General features: G+C 36.2%; 1 protein-coding gene and 1 long non-coding RNA gene across 2 annotated transcripts; both read right to left on the bottom strand.

Annotated features, from left to right (window-relative positions):
* Positions 1-5,203: 5,203 nt before the first annotated feature.
* LOC105438779 lies at positions 5,204-6,828 on the bottom strand. Its single transcript, XR_004063841.1, has 3 exons — positions 6,718-6,828; positions 5,581-5,655; positions 5,204-5,283 (listed from the first exon to the last, which is right to left on the bottom strand). It is a non-coding gene; the product is annotated as an uncharacterized LOC105438779 (long non-coding RNA).
* A 2,580-nt stretch (positions 6,829-9,408) lies between these two features.
* Positions 9,409-13,847, bottom strand: LOC115923366 (antigen WC1.1-like). The gene is made up of 6 exons (XM_030983836.1): positions 13,817-13,847; positions 12,940-13,029; positions 11,328-11,549; positions 11,088-11,162; positions 9,905-10,207; positions 9,409-9,506 (listed from the first exon to the last, which is right to left on the bottom strand). The coding sequence occupies exons 1-6, from the start codon at positions 13,845-13,847 to the stop codon at positions 9,409-9,411; spliced, it is 819 nt and encodes a 272-aa protein (XP_030839696.1).
* Positions 13,848-20,080: the final 6,233 nt, after the last annotated feature.

Raw genomic sequence — 20,080 nt, 5'->3', positions numbered from 1 at the left:
AAGCTGGCGCTATACAGGTTATGCAGTAGATACTGTGACTCGAGCGTAATTGTTACGTCCTGAGTGCCGTGACACCGCGGGAGTTGCCTACTGCAGGCATTTGAAATCTTGTACGCTCGCTGAATTTTCAACAAAAAAAATCAACTCCCAAATAGAACTCTAATCCCGAATAGTACTCTCATATAGTACTTCTAATCCCGAATAGTACTCTCATATAGTACTTTTTCAGAGCAACCTTAAAATAGCTGGAATATTTCTGGTCATGTGACGATCTCTCAACCAACCAAAAACTAATAAATTTTTGATGCAGGATATAATATCAAATAAGTCATGGGATATACCGTCCCTTGATGTATTACAGTCACTATGCTGGCCAACTCTTGATAAATTGTTCTGGAAAACAATGTGCTGTTTAATGTATAAATGTGTAAATAGAATAACACCCGGAATCGTTCATGACAGATTTATACTCGTCGACGATGTTTCAAAACGAATAACTCGCAACTCAGATAAGAAAATGTTGCGATTGCCAAAATGTAAAACAGAATTTTACAGGAAGTCATTCATTTATTCAGGGAGTGAAATTTGGAATGATCTTCCACTTGAACTTAAAGAAGCACAGAGCCTAGCAGTCTTTAAGAGAGCTCTAAAAGAAAATCTCACATGATAAGGTGTTCTTCTGCATAGTTGATTTTTATCATGTTACTTGACTCCATTTTACAATGCTTACAATTATCATTAATTCTAAAATGCTGTTCTTTTGTGCAATATTATATTTAGTTAATGTATTCCTATGTTTTGGTTTAATTTATTTTCATAGTTGATTTTATCATTATCTATTCAGTTTTTGAAATGTTACTTTAGTCCATTACCATACAATGTTTAATTTATTTTTCATAGTTGATTTTATCATTATCTATTCAGTTTTTGTCATGTTACTTGACTCCATTATCATACAATGCCTACACTTATCATTAATGAACTGCTTTTCTTTTGTGTAATCTTATACCCAGTTAATGTATTTCCATGTTTTTGTTTAACTTATTTTGTAGTTGATTTTTATTATTATCTAAACCATGCATACATTGTGTTAAATGTTTAATAATCCGATATTGTACAGTTCTAATTGTAATTTATGTAATTTTTTAATGTGCTGTTTTATAATCAGGGCTCTGTGGAAGACCAGGTTTTTATTTTTGTATACTGAACAGACTATCCTGAATAAAGAAGTGAAATAAATAAATAAATGAACGTACCAAATCTAGAGACTTGGCCCAAGTTTCTGCTCCCAAACCTCTGCTGTCGCTATTGAACTTCCTTATGTACGTATTCAGATTACTATAAGTTCATATAACATGAATTTTTCAAAGATTACAATGACTTATTACTCCATATTATCCAATAGTAATAATGATTCTGGCTTTTTATTAGCGCTTAATTTTATTTTGATGCATGACCAATAAATTTGAATTAAAATGAAGTGAAGAAATCCCCCCTTTTTATTCACTCCTTTGCAATAATATATCTGAAAATATAAATCGCTTACCAACTTTTGTCTCAACTAATAATACAAAAAATCTCATTCCATACTTTGAGAAGATTCGTTTTTACTATAAAAAATGTTAAACGTTGAAACCCAACAGCTTGTTTTAGGGGGATAGACACAAACCTGATAGCTCCCCTCCCTCATTTTCATACTTTTTGACACTTCTTATTGTTCATTGGTGAATTTATTGGTGAATTTCTGTACCATGGAAATTGTTTTTTCATCAAGATAAACAACAAAAGACACGAACAATGATTATGAAGGTCTCGAGAAATCTTAGTTGAGATACCAAATCATAACTTACTTCTAATCCAAATTGCACCCAGCACGCGATCACAAGTTTTTCCAATCCATGATTCCCTCTTTATATTTGGAAAGGAATAGCTTGGACTTGTCAAATAACAACTTTACTGTTACATTTACGGATGCAAAGCTTCTCAAATATCATACCTTTTGCGATACCGCATATACTCTAAACATACCGCAAACTAAAACTGTAAAATATTATAAATTATCCTCATTGTGTACTCCAAATAAAACACACAGCGTACGGTCAAAACTTGCCAAGAAACACGTCAGAATAAATTAATTAACGTCAAATATCCCACGAAGTGAATGAATGAGAATTTCATCTTTTCAATAATTATGACAATTCTCTGCAGTGGTTGTGCCACCAAAGGCAATGCAATCTGCAGCAGCAAACATTGCATTTGACCTTCCATGAAGTCTGATTGAGTAATATTTTACGAACTTGATTCCAGCTAAAGAAGTGTGGTTTATAGAGTACCGAAGCTGTGACGTCACACTAATCTATTTTTTAGAATTTCTCATTTTTTTCTTTATTTTCCAAAAGAGCGTAAAAAAAAATGTCCAAATGTCGAAAACCAATTGCATATGTTAAGTATTGGCTGAGATATGACCATCTGAATAAATATATTTCCTAAAGGAACTCGGTGTTATATGCTCTGGCTCCTAACCATCAGTTATGAATACAAATAAGAAACGGATAAATTTGCTGTCAAACAAAGTAAATTCATAGTTATATAATTCTGATTATTCAATTTGCTCCAGCCTATGCGCCCGTTAATTCACATCAATACCAACTCTAATCTGAATAAATAAGATGATTGTCAATTGTATAGACCTATATTGTCATATGAAATTCAAAATATCAACATAAAAATAGAAGGTCACGTCAAATTTGCCAAGTGTCAGAACATTATTCATACCATATCCAGAGGTCTCTGTATATCCCAAAACGACTAACGACTACCTCCTCGGACAAATATTTCGCCTCCTCCCCCCGCCCTCCCGGACAAATGTGGTAAACATGAACATTAAGGACTACACATCCAGGACAATTATCCCAAATAATTACATGGAAAACTATAACGCCTGGAACTGAGCGAAGTTGTCTTTCGTATTTTTAAAGTCATTCAGTTTTAAAGTTTCAAGTGGGTCTGTAGGAGGTTTCATACAGATCATTTTTAACCATCCCTGTGTCACCACCAGTAGGTCCGTGGGAGGTTTCATACATATCATTTTCAACCATCCCTGTGTCACCATCACTTTCGTCTTCACCACCCATGCCATCCTTGTCAGTAGCATACTCGTTTGGTGTCTCGCCTTCCTGAAGGTCATCTTCTCCACGACAGATATACAAAGCATTGTCAATATCTGCAGGTCTGCCCATGTCACTATCCAACACTTTCTTTGCTTTAGTCATGTTCCTTGACTTATCGGGCATGGTGTAGAGGCCATTTATGTCTTCAGGGCCTAAAGCAGAAGGCGGTGCTTGAGGAACTGCTTGACTAATGGGTTCCTTGCGGAATTTCTGAGAAACCGCGTACTCAGGGATAGAGTCACGATGTCCATTACTCAGCTGGCTTTCGTCAGGTGTGGTGTACAGCTCATGTACGGGATGCATGGCGAATTGCGTGTCTTTGGTTGATTTCCTTGGCGAAGGCTGTGGGGGTCTGCGACTCCCTGCAGTGCTCTCCAGTTGTGGAACATCCTCGTAGGTAGAACCGTTTCTCGCACTCTTCACCGGATTCATGTCCGTCTCGGCTATCATAGCGTAGTCACTGTCTTCCACACCTGTTCCTGTGGTGAGGTCATCGGCGGCCATATTGGTATGCCCATTTTCCAGAGAGTAGTTATTTGGTGAGAACGGTAGGGGTGGAAAATCGCCCAGATCGGACCCTTCAGGTCTTAATCGCAGTTCCAATACGTTGTGATCGCTTGTAGAGCCTTTGTCCTTTGATCGCCTTCATGTAATTTGAAGGGAAAACAGAAGTCATTAGTAAATATATTATAGGTAATGTAAAGACTACTAATTCACTTGAAACCGACACAGGGTCAAAATCATATTTAACAATATGGAAAATTCAAAACGTCGGACTAACTTCCTCTGTTTGAACCGATTAGGAACAAAAGCGTAAACCCAGCGTCGGTGTAGATATAGAAGAATTCCCCACTTATTTTAAACTGCCACCGCATATAGGCCTACATTCAATTTTGAATCCACCAAAACTATATTAATACCATACGATAGAAAACTTAAAAGTAATTGACATTTTTAAAGATTTTTTTTGTTTACAAAGATATATTAAGGTTTCAACAATTGAATTAGTTCGAGGATCATAAAGTTGTTTTGAAATAGAGTAAACGCAATATGATTTCTACGAAGAAAAACAATATATCGTCCTTTTCGAAGAAATAATAAAAGACATAATAATGACTTTATCTATTATTGTGGTTTTATCTATCCAGGGTAGCTGTATCAGTACCGATAATGCTCGTTCCCGAGGGTCCTGAAATAAAATCTTTATTCCCAGCAATGCAAGGTAATCATTTCAAAAATGGATATAAAAATTAGTAGTCTAAGGTTGTAACCACCGGATAAAGATCGAACCCAGAACCTTTCGTTTTTAAGAGTCAAACACGATTGTAACGACTTTCGAAAATCAACCAATGCCATCTCCATCTCCTACTAAAATATGCGAGTATTACAAACACGTATTAAACATGTATAATCCGAACATTATATATGTTTTATACATTAAATATGGTAATTAAATTAAAGTGATCGTGTTGTAATAAGCTTTTTATCGCCATCATCAGGGCTGTTCTCCCTGAGTGCTATAGCAATAAGCAGTTCATAGTTGCAGTCAGAGCATGAGCGGATAAAGATCATAATAATTAGTGCGTCTCGGAATAGAATTTCTAGATGTACAAGGCGCTACACAAATGGCTATTATTATTATCATTATCATTCTTTGAAAAGGGAAAACAAAGGCTATTTTATTATCATTATTATTCTTTGAAATGGGGAAACTAAGGCTATTTGTGATTATTTCGAAATGTACAAAGTGGGACCTCTTCATGTTTTGAAGATCGGTGGATATTCAGGGTCGTTTGGGACTCATCGTGAACTGGTCTATTGACAGGTACACATTGACACATGGGTTGAGGGTTGGGAATGTGGCCGATTGTCTTGCCAAATTACGATATTGCCGGACTGTCATTCGAACCGGCAACCCTTGGTTTGAGAGTCAAGTCAATGAACCATGATACCACAACATAACCCTTAACCAATATACCACAATGTACCTACTGATCATTTTATATATAATCTTCGTCACTTTCTTACCGACGTCGTATAATGAAAACGACCAGGAGGATGATGACGATGAAAAGCAGGATACCACCACCGGCTCCAGCACCGATATACAAGCCTGAAAACATGGAATAAATAATTTAAACCACAAATATTCGTTTACACATAATTTTAGGGGTTTGCAGCTACAATTATGCATTCACATATCACGTGCCCATTGTTCATCGTTCCCTGTAACATCTTAATCACATTTACAATTACGTGTTCTTTAAATAAATGTAGTTGATATATTGGTGGATGTCAAATATACGATGTAAAACTCATTATGGTTCACCCCGACATATTTAATAAATTCTCAATACAGTGATACGAAATATATACTACAACCAATTTGTTTGTCTTCTTCATAATTTACCTAGATTGCCTTGAACTCCCGTCTCCGTTGTTCTTGTAGGAGTCCGTGGCGTTGGTGTCACGTCCGAGGTCATCACTGAGAAATTAAAAACAAAATCTATTTATATGTCTGCAGCCAAGAAGTAGATGAAAATATGTTTTCTAGTCACATTTCACATAGGCCTATGAGAGAATTTAAAGCACTAATTTTTATAATATCATCATCACTACTGATCACACTACTACTAATACTACTACTACTACAACTACTACTACTACTACTACTACTACTACTACTGCAACTACTAGTACTACTACTACTACTACTAATACTACTACTACGACTACTACTAGTACTACTACCACTACTACTACTAGTAGTAGTAGTAGTAGTAGTAGTAGTAGTACTACTACTACTACTAATACTACCGTTACTACTACTACTACTACTACTACTACTACTACTACTACTACTACTACTACTACTAATACTACCGTTTCTACTACTACTACTACTACTACTACAGTAGTAGTAGTACTACTACAGTAGTACTTCTTCTAATACTACCGTTACTACTACTACTACTACTACTACTACTACTACTACTACTACTACAGTAGTACTACTACTAATACTACCGTTACTACTACTACTACTACTACTACTGCAACTACTAGTACTAATACTACTACTACTAATACTACTACTACTACTACTACTACTACTACTACTACTAGTACTACTACTACTACTACTGCAACTGCTAGTACTGATAATACTACTACTAATACTACTACTACTACTACTACTACTAATAGTACCGTTACTACTACTACTACTACTACTACTACTACTACTACTACTACTAATACTATCGTTTCTACTACTACTACTACAGTAGTACTACTACTAATATTACCGTTACTACTACTTCTACTACTACTACTACTACTACTACTACTACTACTACTACTAATACTACCGTTACTACTACTACTACCACTACGACTACTACTACTACTACTGCTGCTACTACTACTACTACTACTACTACCGTTACTACTACTGGGACTCGAACCACGGACCGTGTGATACACAGTCCGTTGTCGTACACACTAGACCACGACACCTCTACACGACACCCTGAGTATAAATTACCTGGACTAGTCAGGTCAGTTTGGACATTTCCCCCAGATAGCATTCCTTCTGTCCTTGTCGGAGCTGTTGTAGATATCACACGCAAGCGTCATAATACAAGAAAAAAGATCATAACGACTTTCAAATAATAAACTCGAGATCAATATCAATAGCATGTAGAATTGCCTGTAGATATTACGTTCGGATTAGGTAATATTTTATTGAAATTAAACATTCCAAAAAATTATGAACAAGGCTATTTAAATTGAATTTAAGACAGCCTCTATGATCGTCTTAGAATATGCACTTCCGAACCAAAGCCTTTTCATGGACAAACCCAAGGTGACAGTTACCTCTACATTTGACACTCCTGATGCTAAATCTTGTTTATTTTTTCATTATTCTTGTTAACGTATGGGACAGCATTTGACCAAATAACTTGAACTTTCCCAACAAGTGATATGTCATCAACAATCACCCAAAAAATATTGTCTTCAAATTAATGTAATATCATACTTGTTTACATCGTGTATTCTCATTTCTTTATAATAAATGGCCTCCATTCACAAAAGAATCGTTAACCTTACCTTGGTCTTAACCACATGTAATTTACTATGGGCGGCCAAAAAGGCCAAAAAGCAAAATAGTAAAAACATCCCCCAAAATGCTGTAAAAAGCAATGCCCTTGTTCTATAAAAACAAAGGTAAACAAAATATGTGTGTTCTAATTTTTGTCTAATATATTTCGACTCAGGTTATCTATTATTTAGACCACAATTGTGAATTCCCCACACGATGTTACCTTATCAAGATATCATGAATGACTTACCTTCCATCATTGTGCGATCGGTTGAAGGCACTGATGGAGATGTTGGTGACGGAGATGATGGGGATGATGGTGGATGTGATGATGGTGGTGGTGCTGTTGATGACGTTGGTGGTGGTGGTGGTGGTGTTGCTGGTGGTGGTGTTGATGATGATGACTGGATGCTCTCAGTCGTAGTAATATCACCTAGTATAACAACAAAATACGTAAAGCTTACTACTATCTTCTTAACAAGAAACGTGATTGCAACTTCTATCGAAAATCAATTCAAGGGCAATTTCAATATTCTGTTATATATTCTATATAAATAATGTTCGTATTTCACAATAGATCAATGTTATGAATTTCTAAAGGTGATGGAAAACACTATTGATATTGCTCTAAGTTGATCATTCGAAAGTAGTTGCGAACTTGGGCTGTAATTTCATCTTTGTTTATTACATGTAATTCTTATTAATCATTTTTTTTAATTAGCAATGGGGTCTATTCTCATTCGTATTAGGTATATTATTAACCGAAAGACTGGATATGGATTAGACACGGTCCTTGAAATAATATGCGATAGCTTCAATTGCAATCGTTCTCTTCTGATTCATGGGTTTATTGTACAGTCCTGAAGATAATGAACTAATAATAGTGTACTAGTAATAACAAGAATAATACGCCAACAAGTAGTTATAATATTGTCATAAACAAACATTATCATGTTTTATATACCAGAAATCCAGCCATCTGATTGGTCGAAATTGCAGTCATGGTTTTAGCCATTCCCGTTAATAAACGAAAAAAAAATCCACGCCCATGTAATAGTTCGAGGGCAAAACTCAAGTTACCGGGAATAGTTCAGTCTTGCTTAAAAACTGGTTTGAGCGATCGCGGATACCATACATACATGTACGTGTGCGAAGAATTGGTCGCTAGCTTAATTTACCATTTTTTTTAATACAGAGCGCAGCGCAGACGACCGTACGGCAATCTCGATCGTACTGAATTCCAAACAAGGCAAAAATGGCTGAAGAAACTCTCCCAAGATTTCAACTTCTTGATGATGATCAAATGCAAGACTTTATTAATTCTAAAGAACACCAAAAGGGAACGTGAAATTCTCCATAAAAATATTGTGTGCTAAAACCTTCCCATAGAGATTGCACACATCTCTAGATCTATGCAGTCCAAGTGCAGTGCGCACTCATGCTAAATTGGTCGATGTTTTAATTACCAAAATGAGATTCAAACCAATATTGCTCGTGATCCTGAAGGTGATACTCAATAAGTGAGGTGTCATATAAAAGAGCAGGTTTTTCTCCATATTTCCCACAGGGGCCCACCCCCAAATTTTAAAAATATCTTGCTTAGAGTCAGACTAGAACAAACTCTCAAAGATACATTCATTAAAAAAAACGTGCAGATAAACTAGAGAAAGGCTAAGGTGGTGTCATATGTTGACACTTTTTTCGGCATATAAAAGTATTAATGACTGCTTTAATATTCGAGAAATAGTTGTTTTTATACGCTCAAGGGAAGGTTACAATTGTGCTATTGCCCGAGGCGTTCTCTCAAAGCAGTCATTAATACTATAATATTTCCTTTTATTACAGATCTATTTTTAGGTCGTGCAACAATTTTTTTTAAAAATTAAATGAAAGAAAGAGAATGACAAAAAAAGGAGGGTAAAATGATTGTAAATGGTTAATCCTAGCTGAAAGAAGATATCGACATTACTAATCTTTAAAGTTGACATAGTAAAATCAACGTCATGAATGCAAAGACCTATGCTTGCCATCATGAGACTATTTTCACGTGTCAAAAAAGATCATTGCGCATGTTTTGAATGAAGTAAAATTAGATGAACATTAAGTGAATGGTTGATACGATTGACTGGGAACTTAGTAATGATCAGACTCACCTCCGGTTTGAGTTGGGGTCGGTTCGGCACATCCTGGAGGACTGGCAGTCCGTTTGGTATTTTGTAGATACAATGTGACTGTAATGATGTAGACGCGGGGAAAGGAAAATGCACATGAGAAACTATTTCGATATATATTCGATTAGGGAAATTGGTAAACTATAACATGATTTAGAATATCCGCTGAATTTAGTAGCTGCCCCAAAATACTGTCAAATTAGTTTTACTTTCGTTTGCCTTCTGTGGGGCTTAAGAGTCTAGTCGGATTTAGAAGTCTTACAATTATTAAACCTTACAACATCATGATGAATTCAAACTGCAATTAATACTGAAGCTCAATTGATGTTTCTTTCAGAATATTTCTTTATCAGTTGAAACACTGAACCTGGTGCTGAAATGATATGCAAATGATAAGATCTCAACTATCAATTAATTTTTCTTTTATTGGCAACAAAATAAATATCATATTGACTTACTATTGAACAGTGCAATATGATTGGCTCCTCCACATGTTTCAATGGTTCTTCCAGTACACGGAGAGGAGCATAATCTATCAGCTTCCTTTGTAGATTGATCGATGGTTGTTGATGCCTTCCCACATAAGCACATGTTTCCTTTGTACAAACCAGCATAGGTGTAGATACCATTGCTGTCATGGCACAAGCTTACGCAATTAGGTATAGTCGAGTCCTGAAGTCCATTTTCACAAAGAGTTTGAAAATCTCCAAGCGATGACATGGCTGATGCAGGGTAAGGATAACATCCTGTGTATCCACTCTCTGAAATGAAAAATAAAATGTATCCATTGATACTAGGATATTAAAGCTATTGTTACTCATGTAAGCCATTTGTGACAAGCGTACTGCAGTTTTCTTTACCTTTGAGTATTAGGAATATCCTACCATATGTTTTTGAGCTCAATTTCACACATTTGTCATTCAAGTTTATACTCCGAGCATTTGAATTCGCTCGCGCAAATCGCACTCGCAGCGTTGAATCTGCTTTCAAATTCACTATCCGTGCAACCAACTGTGTCATTCAAATGTTAAATAATAGCGTAAATTTCGTGCAAAGAGTATTCAAATTAATCTGAATGCTAAAAACAAAAAAACTACCGTCATTAACTCTTTCTGCGATCTTGCCAACACGTATCTTTGTTTATTTCGACAATATGGTATCCAAAATTAAGATTAAAGTATAATTACAATACGATATGCTTTTAAATTAATCAGCCTTCTCACACACTGCGTAATTACATTGGTAATAACATGTATAACACATATCATCCAGTATCAGTGCATACAATTAGAAACATGGTGGTGTATCTACAGATTCGCTACACAGCGTGATTCATTTTTTTCATTATAAGATCCCCCAACACGTACTCTTGTTCATTTCGACAATTTGTTATGTAAAATAAGATGATTAAAATATGATATGTTTGGAAATAAGCCAGCATTACGCCTACCACACACTGAACAAGAGTAATACAGGATCAAGGAAGAGAGGGGAATTGATAGATTTGAACATGAAGAGAAGATAATAGAAACGACTTCCAGACCCTCTCAACAATGAATGGATAAACTTTTCGCCAAATTGCTATTGCAACTATGTGCGACCATTCGCAAGATAATAAATAACTAAAAAATGTCTTAATACCGTAACAAATTACTCCTCCTTTGTTAGTGCAGAATGTTGTGGATACCAGTGAGCAATCGGCAAGATTCTCTTCATCTGTATTTTACAACGACACAGAAGAAGAAATATATTAATTTGATTATTTTATGATAGACTTGGTACTACATGTATTTTACTTTACCAAGTCTGTACGAATGTGTTTAATTTCATATGATTGAATAGAAAGGACATGGGTTATCATTGTATACAAAACTTCCTTACTTCCATCACAGTCCAATCGATCCTGTGCAACAGTAGTTCCATCTCCATAAGGCCACTGAGCTAAAAAGTTATTGGCTCCCGGGTATCCGAGCTGTCTGCACACAACTGGTGCTTCCGCAGAAGCGAGCCCATCTCCACAAGCTGAAGCCCAGGTAGAATCTTCTGATCTGAAGTATTCTACACGTCCTTCGTTTGGTGTCTCTCCATCCACCAGTGTTACATCTGTTAATGTTTAAGAGAGTGAAAGAGAAACAGAGATATGGGGAGAAGGGGGGAGAGAGAGAGAGAGAGAGAGAGAGGGAGAAAGGAGCGAGAGAGATTGATACAATGTCAAATGGCTGAAAAATCCAATTTTGGGGATTTTTTTCTTCTGATATGAATGAACAATGTGGTTGTGAAGCGAAAGATTTGCGATAGTATGTCATTGTCTCATGTTCGAAGTTCCATTGTTTTTGTATTTTCAAAAATATTCCAAATTTGTAGTACTTGTAGGAATGCACGAAAAAAAAGGGACTAAATAAAGCAAAAAAAGTTCCCATGCAAGTACTCTTTATTTGAAAAAATGCATACATTCAACCAAAACAATGAATGAAACAGGAAAGACTAGTGAAAAGACAAACCTTGGTCTGGCAATTTACTTACAAAATTGTATGGTAGATGGGGTAGAAATTAAAACTGTAGGGAATGACCAACTGTGTATAACCCGAATAGAGATTGACGGGATGGTATTAAACTGGACAAAACTATGATTAGGCGGATGGTCTTTAGACTACATACGGAGTACATGAACTGGGAAAGGACAAAATATCGTAAGATGCAATATTGATTAGACGAAATGTAATTGGACGAAATGACAATTTACGATTTGTATTACAGCTAAAATGCAGGGCCGGCATAGAATATGTTTTTTTATTTTTATTCCACAAATGACTTTTAAAAAGTGAGACGTAAAATTACCTCAACGAATATGAATATTTTGCGTCATTCTTGTTTCACGTACTTCGCATATTTCTCAGAATAAGGAATCCAATGAAGAAAAGCTTCATGCACTTCATAATTGCAATAAACTTTCACAGTGTTCCATGTTATGACTTCACATCAACATGATTAGTCACTGGAAAACATTGTTGAATTTAACAGAGGCGCATTCTTATCTTATTAATACATCCCATCCATAGCGTACGCAGGATTTTTTCAAGGGGGGGGGGGGTTAACATTTTTAAATCGGGCCGAAATTTTCGTATCGACTCAGCCGGTTGCTAAATAAGCGGGGGGGGGGGGGTAAGAGTACTTTTTTTCTGTGTGTGTCCCAAAATTTGAAAATTTGGCCGATCGGCATTGGGGGGGGGGGGTAAGGTCTGCTCTTTTGGGTCACCAATTACCAATTATTTTCGTCCAAAACACACACATTAAAAATGTTAAAGGGGTGTTAAACCCCCAACCCCCCCCCCTCCCCTGCGTACGCGCCTGATCCCATCATATACAACTCTCTACAATTTCACGATATGATTATTCGTACAGAAAGTGTGAATTATTTCGTTTGACGGGTTAATGAATATTACCACTAAATGTACTCAAAAGTAATTGCTATGAAGTTTACATGGCTACTTACTTATAATCGTATTAGCACTCAGCACCAGATCACAGGTAGTCAGAATGTATGCCGCAGTCACGAAAAAATATTTCAACTCCATGATTCCTCCTACACAGACAAACAGGAAGAGCTTTGACTGGTCAAAGAACAACTTTCTTGTTACATCTACAAATGCAAAGCTTCTCAAAGATTATAACCTTTCTAATACGGCATACTCCAAACATACCCCATACTGATACTCCAAGTATTATAGCTTGTCCTTAGTGTGTGTGTACTCCAGACACACAGCGCCCGGTCTAAACTTGCCAATAGATCAATTCCCGTAGCATACACAAAGGATCCCATGAAATGAATGAATAAGAATTTCATCTTTTCAATGATATAATTACTCTCTACTGTGGTGATGCCATGCTCTAATGATCACAGTCAATGCAATCTGCAGCAGCAAACATGGCCATTTGCCTTTCATAAAGTCTGATTGAGTAATATTTTACGAACTTCATTTCAGCGAATGTAGTGAAGGCTTATAATTACATATCAATTTCTACGCATATCCATTTAACAAATGCAAGAATAGATATATTTCGTTCCACTATTCCTTTAATTTCTCCTTTAAGCGCCCCAAACTGAGCGGTTTCTTTGGGGAAAACCCCAAACACCCAAACAAAGTGTCATCAGATTTTGTGGGCATTGTGTATCTTAAAGATACACCCTTATCTGAAACATTAATACAAACATTTCAGTGCTTTTCTTTGCTTACTCAGCCTCATAATTCAATTGTGTTGCTTCATTTGATATTATGTTCTATTTTGCATTTGTATACAAGTTCCCATCAGTTGCTTTTCTAATGTGGAAACCAAGTGGAAGTAAACCGAACTAAATATTATCCCATTACCTACTGGAACTGAGTGGTACCCGTCAACCATATTGGGAATACGAGACTTTCGTAGCAAATGGATTAAATTACAGTGAAAAGTTTACTTATCTCTAAATGGGAGGAGATCCGTTGGAAAATTGTTTCGAAAAAAATATCATTCTTTTCTAAGAGGTCAAGAATTTGATCACCAAATTAGTGGCGTAGATCCTGGAGGGAGGAAGGGTGCCCCCTAACCTCTCTCTCTCTCTCTCTCTCTATTACATGCGCACTTTCACTTTTCAAGGGAGAGCTATATTGTACACCTATCCCCTTCTCCTATCCTTTTTACAGGGGATACACAAATATTCACTGAATAGAATTGTGTGATATACCATCATAATTTCTTTTGTTGCTATGCTATAATCAACATTATTAAAGTTATTTTCATTTTTTATTGTCACAGCTTTGTAAATCAATCGCAATGAAATTTGAATTTGTTGAATAAATATCATCAAATTTTGAGACTTAGACTTATGTTGAACAAATAAAATATTAGAGAATTAATTCATAATTGGAACATCTTTATTAAAGACTAACTCCATCCCGTGCTTCGGTAATCGAGTAATAATATGAATAAGTGAGAAATTTTAACCAGTCGTATCACAACCTTCTAATTTCAATATACATATTTGTACATGCATTTCGAAATCAAAAGGCAAGGTGAAAAAAGGGGATATTGAAACACAATTCCCAATAAACTCGTCTTTGCATCGAAAGGTTGGAAATAGTGCAACGGTGTTTATTTAGGACAAGTCGTGTATTGAACAATGCTCCTGGAATGAGGAAGTGTATTTTCATGAAAAATGCATAAATGATAACGTAGTCGTAGTAGAAATTGTTTAACATTCTATGCAGTGGCGGATCCAGGGGGGGGGGGGGGCCGGGGGGCCCGGCCCCCCCCCCTTGAGAAAAAAATCATGCAAAATCACGCGATTTTTACCTTTTTGGGGGGTTGCAAATTTTAAAATTTTCGAGGACCCCCCCCCCAAAAAAAAATGTGCTCACTACCCCCCCCCCCCCCCCCCCCCACTGAGCGACTTTTCGGCTGGCTCAGTCGTTGCGATTTTTTTTGGACTCAAAAAAAAAAAAAAAAAGTGTCCGCTTACCCCCCCCCCCCCCCCCCCCCACTGAGCGACTTTTCGGCCGGCGCAATTTTCAAATTTTCGGGAGCAAAAAAAAAAAAGTTGGGCCCCCTTCCCTAAGAAATCCTGGATCCGCGCCTGATTCTATGTATTGTTCATGAAGTTAGAATCTGAAGAACAGACATTTAAAAACAACGCATGTTCTAAATATATAATTATAAACAATTTGAAGACACGTTAGATATAATGTTATAATATATACATGGTCTATGATTACTAACAAGTCTTTCCAATTAAAACTTGGTACATGTACCACTCCGCCTGGTACATGTACCTCACATTTTCAAGATATGGCTGCGTCCATGTCCATGCAGAGAAATCTTCATTTATATATCTCTTGTACACTTTCGTAAGGTTTATTGAACGTCAAAAGGCAGGTATTCATGTCGTTTTACAGAATACCTACACTTATTCTTTGGGTTTAGTTCTCCTTTATAGGTTCTGTGGCATGGTGAACAAGACTTTATCACAAATTCAATTGATAACAATATTACTTTAGTCAAAGCAAAACGTACACATTACTAAGAATATAACTGTATCTTTTAATACAATAAGCTATATTCTTCATAACTTTTCTCAATTCAAGATGTTAAAAGTATATTTTTCTGGTTTACTTTTGCCTATGTAAAGTATCGTTCAATTAAGATATTATGCGGGATTTTCTATTGCTTGCGTATTTTATCCATTTATGTTGTTTCCTATAAATGAAATTCAAGATACTGAAAATTGCTGGAAAGCAATATTTGTATTTCTGAAGCTTCCAACCGTCTCAATTTGGAGTAAGTACATCTTCATAATCAGCACCCTCCTTTATTTTGTTTGCATACTGCGCAACATTCTGGTTCTCATAAAACAGGTTTGATGATGGTAGACGACTTTCTCCTGGTGTTTTGGACGAAGTCGTTGAGGGGATAGCCATCTCCTGGTATGTCCTGCATGCCTCGGGTCTGGGTTGTAGGTCCATGTAAGGGTCTGGTCCGTTCTCTCCAGTCCTGGTTGGTACTTTGCGCCTGTTACAGAAAGAAATCACATGAATAATTTTATAGTAGTCCACATTCACCCCTCTCCACCCAGGTGTTAATTAATGGGTACCCGGTAGGTTGCAAAAGTCATTGTAGTTTTGGTGCTCAGCATTGTTAGCGCCTCTTTACAATGCTCCCCATGGAGTGTAGAAAGCGGGTACCTTACCCGGTAAACATGCATTAAGCGCTATTTCATTCCCCAAATATTATTGTTTTTATTAGTATTACAAATTGTTTTTATTGAACAACTGAAAGGAAATATAGCAGTGATTTGCCCGCAAAAAATACCATAATTATCAAATCTATAAAACGTAAGAAATAATAATTATCATAGGCCTTTACAATAATCAATTTCAACAAATTTTATTCTATGAATTTCACGTATCTCCTTTGTTTAGTTTCAATTAGTATAAAATATCAAGATAATTCTATTAATTCAACGAATTCCAATCATTGAAGTATCATTTATTTAGAATCAAATAGTTATACATTCTGTAAGAATTATCAAAAAAGGGGAAAGACCGAAAAGTTTGGAGGGAACGTTCCTTGATCAAGAAGAAACGCGTTTAAAGAGACCTGTTTGCCGATGGATATTTCCTTTATTCTGTAGCCCAAAAAGTTTGAATATTATTTTTCTCTCTTTTTTCAAGAAATGATTCTGATAATATGTTTTACTCTTGAATGATAAAGTTTATATTTTCTCAGAACTTGATTGATTGATGAAGAATAAATGATTGATCAATAAAGCTATGAGAAGGTATAACCTTCATCCCTCAAAAGTAAACCATGGAAAGAGAAAAGACAAAATCACAGGGGTAATAATCAAATCCCTCGATCAATTCATGAACTTTATGATGAATAAACTCAACGATAGATTAGTAGTAAACCTAAACTGCAATGGAAAAAGAAGGTTGCAATGTTCAAAATAATTACTGATTCGAAATAACCTATTTATTTTATCACTTTACATCTTTAAAAAACCTCAACGTATTAAGTGTGAGTCTGGTTGAATGTGTCAGACAGATGACAATGTAAGTGACTTATCTTGTTACAAGTAGTAAAGTGCTATAACCTTAAAGCCCAATATTTGCACGGTGCATACGAGGATACATCTCTTTAATGGTAGAATAGTAAAAGGTGAAAAACAAAGCTAAAATAAATTGCATGATACTAAAATTACCTGAACTGAATGTGCAAGAAAGTAATAGCAATTGCATACAGCAACAGGGCTACAACAACCACAATCAGGCCAATTTGCACTCCTGTAAAAAGAAGGGGAAAAAGATATCTCACATGTAACAACAGACTACGGCAGTTTTACTTTGTTTCACATGAGAATGATGCATTACTACTTTGAATCAGGTATGGTATATAATAATTACAAAAGACCTTGCCTTTCATTTACATGTGTCCACTTTCTCAAGTTGGCCACTACACAGTGACTGAACAGAAGGTGAAATCTCTGTAGTCTACAGCCTTTTAGACAGACAGCAAATGAGACCGACAATTTCGGTCTGTCGGGCCTTTGGACAACTTTTTGTGGAGGGTTCACAGACAGTCCACAAAACTGACAGCCAACTAGACCAACCATGCCAGTCTCGTGGGCCTTGTAGCCACTATTCAGAAGGTTTACTAGACCGATGGTTCCCGAGACCGACATTTCGATAATTTTCTTTATTTCTTTATTTCTTTATTTATGTCTAATATTTTGACAGGGTAGCCCATTCACCAACAAGTAGTGGTCTTCCATGGGGCCCTGAATGAACATATTTACATCGTTTATAACATTTATACAGAACAGTTACAAAAATAATACTCGTTTGCAAAATAAATATAATCATTAACCTAGTAAACAGTAATGTCAATAGGAAAATATAAGTCGCAATTATGTGAATAAGTCATGTAAATATTACAGAACATGCACGTAGTGTATGTACGGCTGAGCCATTCACAAATTACAACTTTGTTTAAACAATCTCTTAAATGAATTGACAGAGGAAGCCGTTCTCAATGAATTATCTAGCTTATTCCATTCAAATATGGAAGAAACAATTGGGCTACACTTATAACAATCAGTGTGAAATCTAGGCACACGTAAACATCCACTGTCTATTTGCCTTGTATGATGCTCATGTACATCATTAGGATTGATTAAGCCTACCTGAAGGTAAGAAGGTGCTAAGTTATGAACGCATTTATATATCATCATAACGCGACTTAACTCAAACCGCTTGTCTAGTGTCATCCATTTAAGACTTGTGAACAAATCAGCCGACGGTGTGTCAAATGTCTTGTTCAATATTATTCTTGCGGCCCTCTTTTGAATTTTGTGCAGCTTAGTTGTATGAGAATGAAATCGGTTCGACCATACAACAGAGCAGTAATCTAATCGTGGCAACACTAGACTGTTATAAAGTAACTTTAAGGATTTTTGAGGCAAAAAACTTTTTGCTCTCTTTATCATGCTAATGTTTTTCTGGGTAAGTTTACTTACGTTTTCGATTTGTTTAGACCATTTCAATTCTTCATCTATCAAAAGTCCTAAGCATTTGGTGAATTGAACTCTTTTGATCAAATTGCCGTTTAATGAAATGGTAAAAGATTCAATTTTCTTGAGATTAGCAGGAGAGCCTATTAACATGACACAAGTTTTTTCAGTGTTAAGAACAAGACGATTTTCCTTAATCCATGCCATGACTCTGTTTAACGCAACAGTTAATTTTTCTTCCACAACAGTTGCATCATTTGCACTGACGGTAAGTGTCGTATCGTCAGCATACATATCTATGATACCTTCAGGAGTACATTCAGGTAGACTATTAACATATATTGAAAATAAAAGGGGACCAAGAATTGAACCTTGTGGCACACCTAATTTGATGGTTGATGGATGCGACTTGGCTCCTTTGAATTGGGTCACTTGTTGTCGATCCCCTAAATATGATTTGAACCAATAAATAGTCCTATTACTACAACCTATACAAGCTAGTTTATGTAGAAGTAGCTCATGGTCAACAGTATCAAAAGCCTTACGAAGATCTATGAAGGCAACTCCAGAAATTTTTTTGTTATCAATATTCAACGACCATTGATTTACAAGTTTTGCAAGGGCAGTAGCTGTTGAATGTTTAGGTCTAAATCCAGACTGATTAGGGTGTAATAATTGATTCACGTCCAAGAATTCACTGAGTTGTTGGTGGACGGCCCTTTCTATAATTTTACTCACGATAGGTAATATTGAAATGGGGCGGTAATTATTCAAAGAAGAAATATCTCCAGATTTGAATATTGGTACAACCCGAGTATTTCTTTCTTCTGTTGGTCTGTCAGTCCAGTGGCGGATCCAGGGGGGGGGGGGGTGCAAGTTTTAAATTTACGAGGACCAAAAAAAATATCTGCTTACCAGTCTCGTGGGCCTTGTAGCCACTATTCAGAAGGTTTACTAGACCGATGGTTCCCGAGACCGACATTTCGATAATTTTCTTTATGTATTTCTTTCTTCTGTTGGTCTGTCAGTCCAGTGGCAGATCCGGGGGGGGGGGGGGGGTGTAAATCTTTAAATTTACGAGGACCAAAAAAAAAAATCCCCTAAGAAATCCTGGATCCGCGCCTGTGTCAGTCTACTGGGATGTTGTTTTTTATCATGGATGTTTCATTTTTATTTCAAGAAACTCAATCAGACTTACCTTTTGGACAAGTCTCTGAATGAGTTGATGCTCCGGAAGAAAGAGTAGAATATATGTTGGTACTAAACTTGGTAGTGACAAGCTCTCTTGTAGATTGAGTAGGGTTGTTAGTCTCCGAGACTGCATGTACTGTGGTGGTCAGCCCTATTGAATGAACTGAACCTTAAGAAAATAAAGGAGAAGGGAAGATCTTCAGCAAATGTATGGTGTTGTATGCGAGCGAAGTTTAGAAATCGAATTAGGCTCTGTATGTTTGATTTGTTAATTTTTTAAAACATGATGTGATTTTTTCATACATCCAATGTGCAATGTAAACCTCAATTCACTTTATATTTATTTGAACGAACTATCTGTACACTAAGCCATTTCCTAAAATAATATTAGGTTACATCC

The sequence above is a fragment of the Strongylocentrotus purpuratus genome, unplaced genomic scaffold, assembly GCF_000002235.5.
Source record: "Strongylocentrotus purpuratus isolate Spur 01 unplaced genomic scaffold, Spur_5.0 spur5_scaffold_13, whole genome shotgun sequence".
In the NCBI taxonomy this organism is placed as follows: Eukaryota; Metazoa; Echinodermata; class Echinoidea; order Camarodonta; family Strongylocentrotidae; genus Strongylocentrotus; species Strongylocentrotus purpuratus.
The sequence above is the reverse complement of the archived record's forward strand: the minus strand, read 5'-3'. Positions and strand labels throughout refer to the sequence as shown.

Coding starts and splice junctions, on each gene's coding strand:
- LOC115923366 (XM_030983836.1), bottom strand. CDS start 13,847: ATGGTTGACGGGTACCACTCAGTTCCAGTAG. Junction 11,550..12,939: donor GAGTGCTAATACGATTATAA/GTAAGTAGCCAT, acceptor AAACATTAACAG/ATGTAACACTGGTGGATGGA. Junction 9,507..9,904: donor TCATATTGCACTGTTCAATA/GTAAGTCAATAT, acceptor ACATCATTACAG/TCACATTGTATCTACAAAAT.